This window comes from Panthera pardus, unplaced genomic scaffold (genome assembly GCF_024362965.1).
Source record: "Panthera pardus isolate Hobbes unplaced genomic scaffold, ASM2436296v1 HiC_scaffold_24, whole genome shotgun sequence".
Classification (NCBI taxonomy): Eukaryota; Metazoa; Chordata; class Mammalia; order Carnivora; family Felidae; genus Panthera; species Panthera pardus.
The window spans coordinates 5,825,437-5,840,589 of NW_026526810.1; the positions used below are offsets into that span (position 1 = coordinate 5,825,437).

At 41.9% G+C, this 15,153-nt stretch overlaps 1 protein-coding gene across 6 annotated transcripts in view; it reads left to right on the plus strand.

Annotated features, from left to right (window-relative positions):
• Positions 1–15,153, plus strand: part of MCTP2 (multiple C2 and transmembrane domain containing 2) — a 237,312-nt gene that overhangs the window by 163,982 nt on the left and 58,177 nt on the right. For all 6 annotated transcript variants that reach the window (XM_019460153.2, XM_019460154.2, XM_019460150.2 and 3 more), the window contains one exon: positions 1,249–1,368. In XM_019460153.2, the coding sequence (XP_019315698.2) occupies positions 1,249–1,368 (120 nt within the window). The remainder of the gene's footprint in view (positions 1–1,248; positions 1,369–15,153) is intronic.

Consider the following 15,153-nt stretch of genomic DNA (forward strand, 5'->3'; position numbering starts at 1 on the left):
CAAAGTGTCCCTTTTTTAAAGTGTTTATTACTTCCACCATTTCCTGAGGGGTGAGCAGCTGTGGATTACATAAAGCAGTTAAATATAAATGCATCTCCTCAGCCTTTCGTTTCCCATGAACTTGTGGGCACACTTGGGAAGGGCCTGGAATGTCTTTCGAAGGGAGCATCCCGATGTTTTCTTTCGGCCTGCCATAACATGGAGTGTAATATGTGTTGGGTGTAACCTGAGTAAATGTCATTTCTCCTTCTCCTTCTCCTTCTCCTCCTTCTCCTTCTCCTTCTCCTTCTCCTTTTTCCTCTCCTCCTCCTCCTCCTCCTCCTTCACTACCACTGCCTTGTGCCCTATTTACTTGTAAGTTAAAACCCAAGTGGAGGTAGGTGGGGTAGCTGCTTGGCAGACAAGTTGAAATGAATCTGGGTACAACTGGGAGAAAAGACGTGTCCTTTGCCAAACAGGACCTCCACGTGGGGTGGCTTTGAGCTCTGAGAGCATCAGGGGACTGGGGGGCTGAGATCCTGGGGTATGTTAGGATCCTCCCCACGTGCCTCTCGCCACTGTGTCGCCATGTTTTTACACAGCTGAAGCTTGTGTTTATGATCCGAGTGCTTGAGATCACTTACCATGTGACAGCCACAGAGCCCCTAAGTTTTCTTCACAGTCTGCAAGGTTAATACCAAGATGGACCCCATTGTAGAAGACAAGAGATGTTAGGAAACAGGTCCGAGGTTGCACAGCCAGGAGGTAGGAGAGCTGGGTTCTCCTCCCAGAATTATATTTTCCTATAGGCTTTTTTTTTTCCTGGACTATGTGAGCTAGAATACTTGTACATTTAGTTTCCAAAGCAAAACCCTCCATTTCCTTCCAAACTAAAATAGATATTCACTCCCATGCTCTCTCTCTACCTATCCCTCTCTCTCCCTGCCTCCCCCTACCATACACAAATTCACGCACACATGAAATGCCAGGCTGCTGTAGCTTTTACCAGCTCAGTTTTGTCCCGAACACTATTAAAACAGGCTCTTCTCCATCAAAAGAGCTGTAAAATGCATTGTATTTTTTTCCCCCTCTGGATGATCGTGTTTAAAAAAAAATTTTTTTTAGAAGAGGTGTTAGGACTTTTGCTTTCTATTATTTTTTTAATTGGCAGCTATACACAATATAATTTAAATGCCCAAGCTGCCTGATCTAAAGAGAATATTTGGAGTATTTAAATCTAGTTCCCTGTTTTCCATTTTTTTTTATTAGATCTTATCAAGAGATGTAGACCGTGTGAAAAGAATCACCATGGCAATGTGGAATACAATACAGTTCCTTAAAAGCTGCTTCCAGTGGGAATCCACGTTAAGAAGTGCAGTAGCGTTTGTGGTAAGCTTCCTTTTTTATCTTCAGATGATTTGCCTCTGAGTCTCAAATCCAAATGCAGATGGGTTTTATTTTACGGACATGAAGCAGAATAACACGCGTTCAACATAGCTGAAGTTCACACCTGTAAGGAAACCGTAAATGGTATCCGTTCATCTTTCCGAAATACACCATAGCATGGGTGATTATACTGGCGATGTCTTTGTAAGGCTGTACTTACATCAGATTTGCCATTGGAAATCCTTTAAATTACCCAAATCTTACTCCTGTGCTATCGGTAAATTTAAGAGATCCAACGTTTAGATATTTTTAAATGGTTCTTATTCACTTAAGAATGTGTCTCTGTACATGGTGGTGATTATTATATTAGCATTAACTGTGTATCAGTCCCTCCATGGTATACATTTCTCTCCCCCTGTCCCAGTGAATGCCAGTGTTTTTTTTTGAAAAAGGACAGGTGAAAAATCACATGACTACATTGCTCTAATTTATGTGTTGAGCAAGTATTCACCAATTTGATCCCAAAATTTATTCATATCAAACCACTTGAGTCATAATTGTTGACCTCCCATTACACGGTGACCCAGCACCACAAAAGAGGGTGACTGATGTGTGTGAGATGCACTCTTCTCTCTGATGATGCTGGCCCGTCCTTATGAGGTGTAATAAAATCACAGAATCTCAGCAGAGCAGCAAGAGATCTTAAAATCCCCCAAGTTAACCACTGAGAGTCCAGGAATCTGACGAGGCCTTGAAAGTTGGTGCAGTGCCCCTCGCATTACATCTCTGGACATTCTCCGCCATTCGCAAAAGGACTTGTTCTTGATGAGATTGGTCTTGTCAGACGTGGGAGGAGAAACCAAATCTCTCCACTGCTACTCTGGTGCCTTTTATATCACGCCATTAATCTGTGTAAGGTGCAAACATCACAATAGGGCCTAATAGGGATGTGTGAGTGATTCTGAGTCATGGTCATTGGTAAATCATGACCCATCTTGTCTCTGGTTTTTGTTGTTGTTGTTTGTTTGTTTGTTTGTTTGTTTGTTTTAATTGTCATTGGTCTCTCCTACCCCACAGGCATAGCCTCATTAAAAAAAAAGAAACAAAAAACGACAACAAAAAAAACCTAAGATGTCTGTGGCTTCAAGGTCACTCCCACTGTTATTCCATAAGCAAGTGTACCAGCCCCACAAGAAGCTTTTTCTTTGCCATGGAGAACATTCTGTTAGGTCTAATTAATTTTAGATTTTCATTGCTTCAAGATGTAGCAGGCCTCTCATGGCTGCGACCTTGACCTTTAATATACTTTTTCTTTGGTCTGAAGTTGCTGAAAATAATCGGCCGTAGTAAAAAACATGAGTAAGAATGTTATTAATCCGTATCTGTCTTTGTCTTGGCATTTATTCATCTTCTTCCCTTTCTTACGTTCTCCTCGGCTGGGGGCTTCATGCGTTGGCTTCCTCTTCAGCCTCCCCCCCCCCCCCCCTTCACTCCCCACCTGAATTCTCTTCAAAAACTTTCCACGGAATGTTCTCTTGTGATTCTGGGCAAAAGAGGAAAGTCAACACAATTGGTGGCTTCTTCCAGTCAGCACCCCAGCCAGCCCCTGTGAGGAGGAGAGGATTTCCTCCTTCTTGAGCTTGATTTCTGGCAGTGTGATTTTTAGAAAAACAGAGCTCCATTGCACTGGCTCACGGAGGGGTGTGACAGAAATGATTAATGGGCTGCCGGCCTGATCTGAGGAAAGATTAGAACAAATGAATAGAAATAGGTTGTCCGCTGGGGGGGGGGGACTTCTAAACGGGAAGGGAGCTTTGGCAGTGGGGCCCCCTGTGCCCCGTCCGGTGTGAGGGTCGTCCCTGCGGCCACCGCACCGGGGAGCACACGGCCAGGCTGGCAGCCGCAGGCGGCCACATCATCTTTTCAAGGCCCCGTGGCCCACAAAACGGAAGGTAAAGGGGGCTCTCTTCTTGCTGGCTCGCCACAATGTGACTTCGCAAGAACACCTGGGTTTGGAAGACGCTGGGAGTCTCCATTGTCGGTGTGTGGCAGGGGACATTTGCCACTGGGCATCCGCGAAACCGTGCAGTCATTTAGGAACGATGCGCATGCACCTTTTCTCTGAAGGGCCGGGAACGGAGGGTGCTGCCTTAAAAGCAGGCAGTCTTCAGTTTTAATTTGAAATTCCGTGTTGGAATGTTCATCCCAGGCTTGCTTGGGCCAGCCGTGGCGGATGTCAGCGATACGACAGATCCGGAGAGGTGGTATCTCCCCTCCCTAAGCCGATGAAGTGTAATCTTATTAGAGAATGTCTCAGCCGGCCCTACCGTCATGGTCATTCCAAGACTATTTCTGCTCCTAAGGCAAGAGTGTGCAAAGACAGTATTTTTAGGATAGAATTGAAAAAATATCTATATCTATACCTATATCTATATCTATATCTATCATATCATATGATATCTAACATATATGATATGACATATATGATATCTAACATATCATATATATATATATGTTAGTCTCCCTTACTATATTTTAAGATTATGGGCATCCAAGCCTTCATTTGGGGGGAAAATATTTCTTTTTTGTGGCTCTTGCCTACCTACTTAGGTTAGCCACCTGTAGAGTACGGATGGGCGATTTCAAGCTTAGGGGCCACCCTTGGCTGGGGTCCTGGGTCCTTGCCTCCGTGGACTGCGTTAAGGGTTGTCTTTCTGCAAAGTGTTGGATCCTCAGGTGACCTGGGCCAGAGAGAGAGGAAGGGGAGCCCGTAATGCCAAAGCTGCACTTCTTCTCTTATATCCATCGCTGCCTCCAGATGGAGAGCACCGGACTTGTCCCTGGTGGTGCACATTGCTTCCCTCCTGTGATCTACAGAGGACAGACCTGAACCGAGGTCTCAGGCCAAGGTTTTACTAAACAATAGGATGGCGTTTGAAGGCCTTTCTGTATCCGAAACGAGGATGAGTGGTACCTGAGGGTTCGCTGCACAGGTGTGAAAGGAACCATTTTTGCTGAGCCAGTTCCTAGGGGGGGCTTTTCCTTCCCCTAGAGGCCCAGGAAGTGACTCTAGCGTTGTAAGCTAAGGGCAGAACTCAAGGCATTTTTTTTCTAACTTCTGTTCTGTCAGATGACGTAAAATAGCCTGATGACATCACGTCAGAGTCTCTGTTTTCAGATGATACAGAGCATGGACATTGTAGGATCGTGTTCAGTGTATTCTGGCTATTAATATTAAGACTCTGTGAAAGCAGGGGTACCTGGGGAGCTCAGTCGGTTAAGCGTCCCACTTCAGCTCAGGTCATGATCTCAGGGTTTGTGGGTTCGAGCCCCGCATCCGGCGCTGTGCTGACAGCTCAGAGCCTGGAGCCTGCTTCAGATTCTGTGTCTGCTTCTCCCTCTCTGCCCCTCCCCGGCTCGCACTCTGTCTGTCTCTCAAAAATGAACATTAAAAAAATTTTTTAAGACTTTGTGAAAGCAACGCATGCATTTTCTAAAGGTTCCTATGGGTGTGTATATGGATAGATCATATCTTGTTGAAAGCAGGGTTAAAGACAAGCAGCCTATCAAGCTACAAGTCCGCATAGTGTCTGGTCACAAGTGGGTGGACAAACATTGAAGGATTTATCTTATTAGACTGTCCAGGCGTAAACCTCTCCACCATGGGATTAATCCCCTGTCCACTTACATGGGTGGCCGTCTTCTCAATACTCCGAGAGGAAAGTTGTCTTTAATTCGCTGACGCCTGCCAAGCAAATGCGACTATATAATGTTTAATTCATTGTTATCGTCAGAAATTAAATTGGGGTTTTTTCAGAGCAGACCATTCCACACCATGCGTCTGCAGGCTCAGTTTTCTTTATTTGCTAGAATGACTGTGGAAAATCTTGCTCATTATGTCTTTTGAGTCTTTCTCTTTCTTCCAGGTTTTCTAGATGTGTTACTGCATTGCGTTTCCTGAGCTTTACTCGTTATCAATTAAATATCCGTTTATTTGCTTTTCTTCTGCTCAGCTTTTTTTCTTATCCTCAGCTTTTTCTAATTGCAGAACAAATTCATATGAGATGTCAGCTATTGACAGGGGTCAAAGGTAACTAAAAATCATGCCTCGAAGAAGCACATCTGTGTGTTTCCCTATGACTGGATTTGTAATTACATGTGGTATTTCATAGACCTGCGTGTGGTCATTCTCAGACATAGACTTTGACCTCTCGGGGTCTTTAATAGCTCATGTTTCAGAGCTTACTGTGTGTTAGGCACAGTCCAAAGCATCTTACAAGTGTTACCACTTAGAGGTCTCACCAATACCTGCTGATGTCGATATTGGTTATTACCTTCTTTATACGGATGACAAAAATGAGCCCAAAGAGGTAAAATAGAGTATCAGAACCCACAGGCTTTTAAGAAGCACGGGCTGGGATATTAACCCAAATCACCAGGCTATAGAGTCCATGTGTTTAACCATTGGGCTATACTACCTCTCACTGATGTTCAAGATGCAGTGATTTTGGTCCTTGTATTTAGATAGATGATAATGACTGTAGGGACATCTATATCGGTCATTTCAGATATGTATTTAGATGTTATGAGTGGGTGTTAAGCCTTTTCCAAGATGCCTTGTGTGGGGAGGGAAGAAAACCCTCATCATTTGAGTGGGAATAATTCTCAGTCATGATCATCGTATTCACAAGAGATAGAGCCAGAATTAAAGAGGCACAAGGTGCAAATGTCTGTGCTATCTCCGGAGAACAGCCCAGACCCTGGGAATCATGTGTGTTAAGACATCCTTGGAATAGCTTGATAGTCTGGAAAATCTCAGTGCCTGGATCCAGACTGAGCCCCATGTGGGAGACTGAGTTATTTTTACCCACTTTGTAGGGGAAGCTCTTGGATGATGGAGAAGGATTTTCAAGAGAGCGTGAAGGCTGAAAACCACTCCACGAAAGGGTCATGGATGGAATCTACACTTTTGCCAGATTCTTTTTGAGAATTGCAGGTTGTTCAAAATAAGGGATGGGTAGAGCCAAGCCCATTCATCTACGTATCTACATTAATGCATTCCTTCCAGATGTCTTAAAACAGCAGCTATCAGAGAAATAGACCCATATTTCTAGTGTGTGGGGGCGGAGAATGGGTGCTCTATTGTCTATCCCTGTATTTCAGTACAAATATGTGATTTAAAGATAGTTACGATGAATTGAATTTGCTCTCAAAAGATAATTCTGCATTGTGATGTTTATATTGTGAAACCAACCATCCGTGTGGGGTTTTTGTTTGTTTGTTTTGTTTTTCTATTGGGAACTTGAATGTAACAAACCCCAATATTGTCTATAAGGAGACCTAAAGTTGCATTGGGGCCTAAGTGAATTATTTTATTTTCATATGACCAAAAAAAAAAAAGAAAAAAAACCATTTACTTGACAGATGGCATCATCAGAAGATTATTTTAAATAACCGAGGCCTCCTAATGCTGTAAAAAAGGATTGCATTTTTTTTTTCATTTTTCCACTAGTGTTTCAGGCACACACCTATTGCATCAAGCAAGGGAGGCAAGTCTGTGGGGCATTGATGGATTCCTTATTTTATTAAATTTTTACTTGGACGTTTGATGTTAAAAAGCAATCTAAATCTACCATATATCAATGGGTCTCTTCATAAAGCTATGATTTTAACATCTGTGACTTTTTCCCTCAATTTTTTGAGTGTCAGAAAAATGAAGAATTTCTTCTTCAGGGTCGACAGGGCCTGCAAAATGATACATAATTTAAAGCATCAATCAACCTGCCCGGCCCCTCCCTGTAAGGTTAAAAAATACCATTCCCCACTTTCTTAGTGATGTCCCGTATTTAACATACACAAATCCTTCACTTTTAGAGATCCTGGGATGTTGAGAAATATGAAATGATTTCACATTGAACTCAAAAACAACAGCAGCAGTAACAGAATGGACCCTTTCAACCCACACGCGCACATGTGCTTAAACATATGCACGCACACATGCACACACACACACACACACACACACACACACACACACTAAGAAGCAAAGGTATTCGGGGAATACAAAGTTTCCCCAGGGAAGATTTTGTGAGAACGGTTTAGCTAGCATTTCATAGGAGATCCTGAGGATTGCTTCTGTCCATGATCCATTCCGTGGCCTGAAGAACGTTCAGATTGAATTTACTTTGCTACGCACAACCACTATCATGTGAATTTTGTTTCAAGTAGGGCTATTAAAATAGTGCTGGTCCATATCTTTTTGATGCTTCTGATATTTATGTGTTCACTGTGTCTAAAAGATTTACTTCTTCTTTAAGTTCTATCATCAATTTATTTACAACTAGATGCACCTGCATTTGATCAAACATTTGGTGGTGGTTTCATATCCACCAGAAGTCAGTTGTGTGTGCAAAACAGACATTCCTGCGTGTTTGGTAAGTGTTCTTGCAGTTACAGCCCAAGGTTAACAGTATTTCTCTAAAACCGAAAAAAATCCAGTTATAATAACCATTTTGTCTGGAGGAGAAGATATTTTTTGACATTTTAAATGTATACATCCATACATATGCTCAAGATGTACATAAATATATTGTATAAAATGCTGAAGATATTTGACAGTTTATTGTTTTATTAACATTTATAAGATGATTTCCCAAATCTCCGTTTTCACAGAGGACTACATAGTATACCTTCAAAAATATTTTAAGGGTTTTTTTTTTTTCCAGCACTTTTTCATAAGAACAATCCATCAGTTGCCCATTGTGATTATAATTTTACAACATAATTGTACCTTCTATTGACAACTTCTCAGGCATTAACTAATTATGCCATTTAATAAAATTATAGTAATTGCATTAAAAGATTATCTGTTGAAAATTTAAAAGGACACTCTTCACTATTCTCGCGTATTTTCATGTTTATATTTTCAACTCTACAACTGAATTGCACTTTCAGACAGAATCATAGCTATGCGGACTGAAATCAGGTGGCATTTTGGAGCGTCCCGATTTTGACTAGTAAGCGTTAGATCTAATTTTTTTCTTTTCAGATCTTCTTCTTCTTCTTCTTCTTCTTCTTCTTCTTCTTCTTCTTCTTTTTTAATTCCTGGAAAAGCATACATGGCCAGTCTTCACATGGCCCCATTCGATAGCAAGTGAATGGTTAACTCTCACTTTTGTATTATAGGTCCAGGCTCTGTATGGGAATGCTTCTGTCGTTACCTACTGCTTCCCCTACACTTTCTATCGGGATGCGCTCAGACACACACGTTTTCTGCCTTCTGTGATTTTTCAGGCTGGGGGCCATGATCTTTGGCAGATTCCAGTGAATTCAGGCTAGTTCTAGGTCTCTCTACTGTCCAGAGATACCCATACTGTTCATTTAAACTTGGTCCCGAGCGTAGGGTCTTAAATCTTTGCGAAAGAAAAGCCTCTAGAGACGATGTCACTCCTTGACCCAGCCAATGCCTTCTTCAGGCTTGCCCCCTTTCATTCCCTTCCTCACTTTCCACAATCATTGCATGCATGTCCCGCGTCCCATGTACGGTTAGATATTGGGATACAAACATGAAACTGTCATGCTAAGTCCTTACTGGTCTCTTATCCAGCACCCCCCTCTCTTTCCCCATCTCCCTCCATTCATCCCTCTCTCTTCCTCTTTCTCATCCATCTGCCCCTCCTTCCAGCTGCTCCCCAGCACCTCTCCCCATTTCTCTTGCCACCCGCCTGCTTCTCTCCCCTACCCTCTTACATCTGAAACCACAGAGGTGCCACACAATGATTAAAGCACTCCGTAAGAAAAATCAAATTTGTCCTTTGGAGATCAACTTAGATAATATTCGTGAGGATAATTTAAAAATACTAAATGGGCTACGCATGTGGGTAGGGATTATTACCTGACACAACGATCGGTAGGCACGGTGTTGTTCTAACTCAGAGGCCTCTCTAAAGCAGGCACACGCACACGCGTAGGCACATAGTTGCTGCTTCCTTGCAAAGGATGTTATGTGAGGACTTGTGGAGGACCTGTTCCAGGACAGGGCAGAAGTGCAAATCATAGTATTATATGCCATACAATTAACGTTCAAGAGTCACCTCTTTTTAGCGCTGATTCACGTGCTTGGAACCACCAAATGCAAAGCATGTGGTTCTATCTTTAAAGCTATAAAGTACTAAAAAAAAAAAAAAAAAGCTATGAGCTGTGAGAATATTCTTCATGTTTGACCTAACCTAATTAATTCTTCACATCAAAGGTGAAGAAATTGTATTTCTATGCCCTAATAGTTCAGGTTAATGTCAAACACTAAAGGCACATTCAGTGTAACGTGGCTGTGTGATAGAAGGATCGTATTAGGACCCCGGGAGCTCCAGAACGAAAAAGGCCCTGTGTACCCGTTAGGTACACAGTAGGCTTCTAATGAGTGCTTCTTGGAAGGGTGCTAGAATCAGTGAAGACCATCTTTTACCAGATAATGCTTTCTTTTATTATTTATTTATTTTTAGTTAACGTTTATTTATTTTTGAGACAGAGACAGAGCATGAACGGGGGAGGGGCAGAGAGAGAGGGAGACATAGAATCGGAAGCAGGCTCCAGGCTCTGAGCCATCAGCCCAGAGCCCGACGCGGGGCTCGAACTCACGGACCGCGAGATCGTGACCTGAGCTGACGTCGGACGCTTAACCGACTGAGCCACCCAGGCGCCCCGATAATGCTTTCTTTTTATTCTAACTTCTCCTCTGACTGTAACAGCCTAGGTCCCCATCAGAGGGTACAGTCCATAGACCGCCTTCATCATAACCTCGTTTAAGGTGACTTTTCCTACCTTTTTCTCAAGGCTGCCTATCCAGAGTGGGTGCTAATCTACAGCAAAAGGGCCACAAGACAGCCAGCGGTAGGGGAATGAAAGGAACTAACAAGTCTCTAACCCGGGTCAATAGCCCCTGAATGTCCGGGGGATTTTATTTGTGATTCTTATAGAGATGAGTACTTCTCCATCTCTCCCTCTGTTTCTATATGTGACGCCTGGATGATGCAAGCGTCTTGCACGACGCCAAAATGGAAAAGAATATCTAGAAATAGAAGCAGAGGAAGAAAGAGCACCAGAGTGTGTGAAAACAGTCCTAAGTGATTCCCTGCGTTGGTCTGGACCTGTTGAAGAGTGTTGCTCAGTCCTTGTATTTCTGGCTAATTTGATACAGTCTTTTTTTTTTTTTTTTTTTTTTCTTTTGTGGTCCGAGCTTCGTCGTTTGTTTCTAAGCTGTCATTTTTATTAGTCTCTCTGGCTGATCTTTGGGGCTCCCCGTCAGGTGGCGTGTGTTCTCCGTTGTCTGGCTGGGCTTGGCAAGCCGATGGCCCTTTTATTGCCGTGTGCAATGCGGGCATGCCTGCCTTAGCCTGTAGCCTGTAATTAGACCCACCACGGGTGACAGTTACAGGAGAGCCTGGTAATCATTCTAGCTGCCTGATCTGATGTTTATGGAGAAAAACCTTCTTTGTGGTCTGGTTAGGGTTTACTCTGCTATATTGTACTTTTGCCCTTTGATTTATGATTTAGGAAGGCGTGTTTGGCTACCTCTTTTCCTCCCTTGGTGTTGTGTCGTTGGCTTTTTAGATCACAGCTCATTTTTTGGCGATTTTCAGCGGCCGATATTCCAGCCCTCACGTTCACTAAAAAAGATGCGAAGACAATTAAAATCCAGTTCAATCTTTTATCATCTAAGCTGTATTTCTGCACGGTGTTCATTGACTTCCAATGTCACTGGGATTTTTTTAGAGTTCGACGCCGTATCTTTTTCGTTGGCCCTTTACTTTTTTATTTCTGAGCAGGCTTTTAAAAATTTTTGCTTTAAGTCATTGAAGAGGCTTGATTCAAAACCAAAGAAGTGCTTCAACTTGTCAAAAAAAACAGGGAGTGGGGAGAAGAAAGAAATACACTTCTTAGCTCACTTGGTGTTGAAAACAAGACCCTCGTGGCTTCCGTTCGAACTCTGGAGAAGCATGGAGCTATAGAATGTTAAATCGGAGGACCTTTCACATTCGTCCGCATGAGAAGGAACTGAAGCCTTCAGGAAAGGGATTTTTCCCAAGGCCTCCTGGCTTGTGAGAACACAGGATGCTTAGCCCCTGTACCGCCTGTGTGATACGTGATGTGTGCTGTCATAAACTTTGCAGTTATGGTTTTAGCTCATGAGTATGAACTACATCTACACGGTAGCCGAGAATTATGTTATTGAAAATGAAAGTAGCCTTTTCCCCATGTCTTACGTTTGAGAAATATTCTATAAGTCCGCAGACCTGCTTCTCAGAAGGGTAATATGCCCCGGAAGAACAAAAATCTGTATCATTACTCTGTGTGCATCTGGGTACCCCGTTGCTTTCAGGTGACGGGGCTTTCTAATCCAGACTTTTGGGTGACAGTGACAAAGATAACATGATGATCGTGATGGTGGTGATAATCTGTGCTTTCGTGTGTTTTAAGTTTTGACCTCTGCTCTTAAAACCTGTTCTTTATTGGGCTACAGTAAAATGCGTAGTCTCACCTTTGTCTTTTGTTTAAAAGCAACAGAACACTAAGTATGAATTTGCTAATATATTTTTTCCCCTCTGGAAGAAGTCAGGCATGTGCAATTAAAAACTTTTTTGGAAGCTATTCGCTAGCAAAAACTGCCTTCCTTGGGAACCATTGAAGTCCTCACAATTTTTGTAAGGAAATTTCCATGGGCTAACTTTCCATCAGAAGTTGCAAAATTAGAAAATGTGATGTGTGTTTTGCTGTTAAAAAAAAAATGGCTGCCTGTGGCCACAGTCACCTACACCTCTTTCATAAATTTAATTTTGCATTTCATTGGTGATTTTTATGTATTTAGTAATGTGTATTTTTTCAGAAGATAGATAATCGATATCCCCAAAATTTGGTTCACCCCAATACGCACATACAGACACAAAAGAGAGGACAAGGAGGAAGAATAAGAGAAGAAAGGAAAAGAAAAAAAAAAAAGAATGGCAAATAGCCTATTGCTTGAGTTTACTTAAAGATAATCCTGCAGGTGGCGATAGAAACTCATAAATGATAAAAGTCCAAGGTAAATTTCTGTGGATTGCTTCTTGGGGATTTTAATTTCAGCAATTTATTTTTAATTTAATACAATCATCTACAAGCAGAAATCATTATGTGAGTTTAAGGAAAAAACTTGGAGTGTTGTATAATCTCTGAGTTTATAATCACTTACTGAGATATTCTATGGCGTTCGTCTTTAGGCACAAGGGATGAGATCTGGATTATTGTCAAATTGGTATAGATTTCATAGGACAACCATTTAAAGCCCATTTTTTCCACTCTTAACTTTAGTTTTCTTAACCAAAATTTTATGCCTGTGCCATTGGTCAGGTTTATAAAGTCCTTTGCTATTGAGTACGAAGTTGCTTAGGTGCAGTGCTTGCTTGCTGTGTGTGTGTGCATGCGTGCGTATGTGTGTGTTTACGTGTGTGTACACAGACCTTCACATCAGAGTATTAAATCCAGTTTTTTCAGGAGGGCATTTTCTTCCTTAGGTAATTGTTCATGGTTAGTTTTAATCTGAGTAGGATCACGAATTGCTTGAAAGCTATTTTACCCGTGGATTAAAAACATAACATAAGCACTTTCTTTAAAACATTAGAAGAGGCATAGTGGATATGGTAACATTCTTTCCATTTATTTTCATGATTTCATTTTGGACCTTAGGCATTGTCAAAGTAAAGTGAAAGCATTCAGTCGATCTTTCTTCACTGCTTGTTAAGGTTTGAAAGTTCTTAAATTGCTTTTTGTGAGTATATATTTTCATTTGCCATTTTTTCCCTTAGATTTGGGTTTGAAGATGCTAACTCTGAAACGATTTGCTTAAACATAAAGCTAATAAGCAGCTCTCCTTTTTTCTTGCAGTCTCATTCAAAAATCCTTCGCAGTACACATTTCTTGATTCTAAGAAAATGTAATTATTTTGGTTCAAATGCTTTAGACTTTAGATCTTGAGTGTCTTGAACGGACAGCTGTGATGGTCTTGAGCAAATTATGTGAATTTTGGCCTTTGTCTCTCTTCTGAACATTTCACTAGGTCTTGTGATAAAGTTCAGAACAATAAGGTCTTGTATACCATAAGCTCGGATACAGAATTTCCTATAATGGAAGAGGGAGGAAAAGAAAAAAAGGAGCAGAAAAGAAACCTTCTAGCCTTCTTACATTCTGTTTCAATTGCTATCCCAATTACTCATGAGGGAGAAAAGTGGAAAGTAAGTCAGACTCTCAGAAAACCTATTTTGCTGTCTTCCTATAAAGAATATTCAGTTCTCTGCTCTGTTAGCAGCTGACCAAAATCTAATCCATTAAAAAATATATCGCAGTAAGCAGTTCTTGAAAATGTTTATAATAAATGGTAAAAGCCAAGCTTCCACTGTGAGATTAGCTTGGAACAGGATGTGTTCATCAGGAAATAGGTTATTGCCTGACCAGTGTGCCCTGTCTCGTAACCCGCAGGACAGATGAAGATTTAAAAGCTTGCAGTTCGAGGAGTTTGTTTGATTTCCCCTCTTTGCTTTCTTTTGCATATTCCAGCGCGGCTGATCACACAGGGCATTTTCCTCCATGAATCCATTATGAAGTTCATCTTGTTGACAAAAAAACATCAGATGTTTTAGAGGTTGCCCCCCCCCCGGCCCCCCTGCAGCCCATACTCATGGAATGACCTATGCATATTAACGCCACTCTTGTCTCCCCTTATCCGCGGTTTTGTTTTCCATGGTTTTAGTGGCTGGGTGTGAACCTCGATATAGGAGCAGATGATCTTCTCTGATGTTATGTCAGAAGGTCACCGTAGCCTAATACTCCGTCACCGCGCCCACATCATTCACCGCCCTTCATCTCTCTGCATAGGCATTTTATTCTCTCACATCATCACAGGAAGAAGGGCATGTATAGTAAGATATTTTAAGGGAGAGAGAGAGAGAGAGAGCACATACACATAACTTTCGTTATAGGATGTTGTAATTGTTCTGTTTTGTTATCATCCGTCTCTGTTGTGAATCTCTTACCGTGCCTAAATTTACACATTAAGTTTTATCCCAGATATGTAGTATAGGAAGAACAGTATATAAAAGGGCTCGGTACTATTTGTGGTTTCAGACAATCCACTGGGGGGGTCTTGGGAGGCATCCCCCGCAGGTAAAAAGGGCCTATTGTAATTCACTTTTACAGAACAGACTCTGTAGCTTTAAAAAATAATAAGAGAATTGTGAAAGACTCTTTTCCAGAAGTCTAGACTTACTCTCTCCCTCCCTCCCCCCCCCCCACTCCGCCCATCTTAAAGATACAGGAAATAGAGCAGAGGATTAAGGTGATTTTCCTGCTTTTGCTTGATTGCAGTCCAGTCTCAGACCTAGTGGGCAGTGGTGCTCATGAATAATGCCTTCTCTGTGGATGATACCTATAGTAACACACACGGAGTGACTAAAAGATCAAATATGCTGGCTAAAAAGCCTTAGGGAAGCATTATGTGTCTGAGGTCTGATCTATTGTCTAGGAGGTCGGAGAGTGTTAATGCACTCTGCAAAGATTACACTCCCACTCTAATTGCTATGGCACTTCCTTAAAGGATTTAAACAGTCAGGAAAGGTGACGCTCCTTGTCAGTTTTTGTCTTCTGCCTGCAGTTGAAGTCTATCTGTCTTTCCACTGAGACCAGTAGATCAAGTAACCTAGCCATCGGGAAAGGCGCAAACTCTGAATGAAGAGGGAAAGCAACGAGAGGGGTTATTTA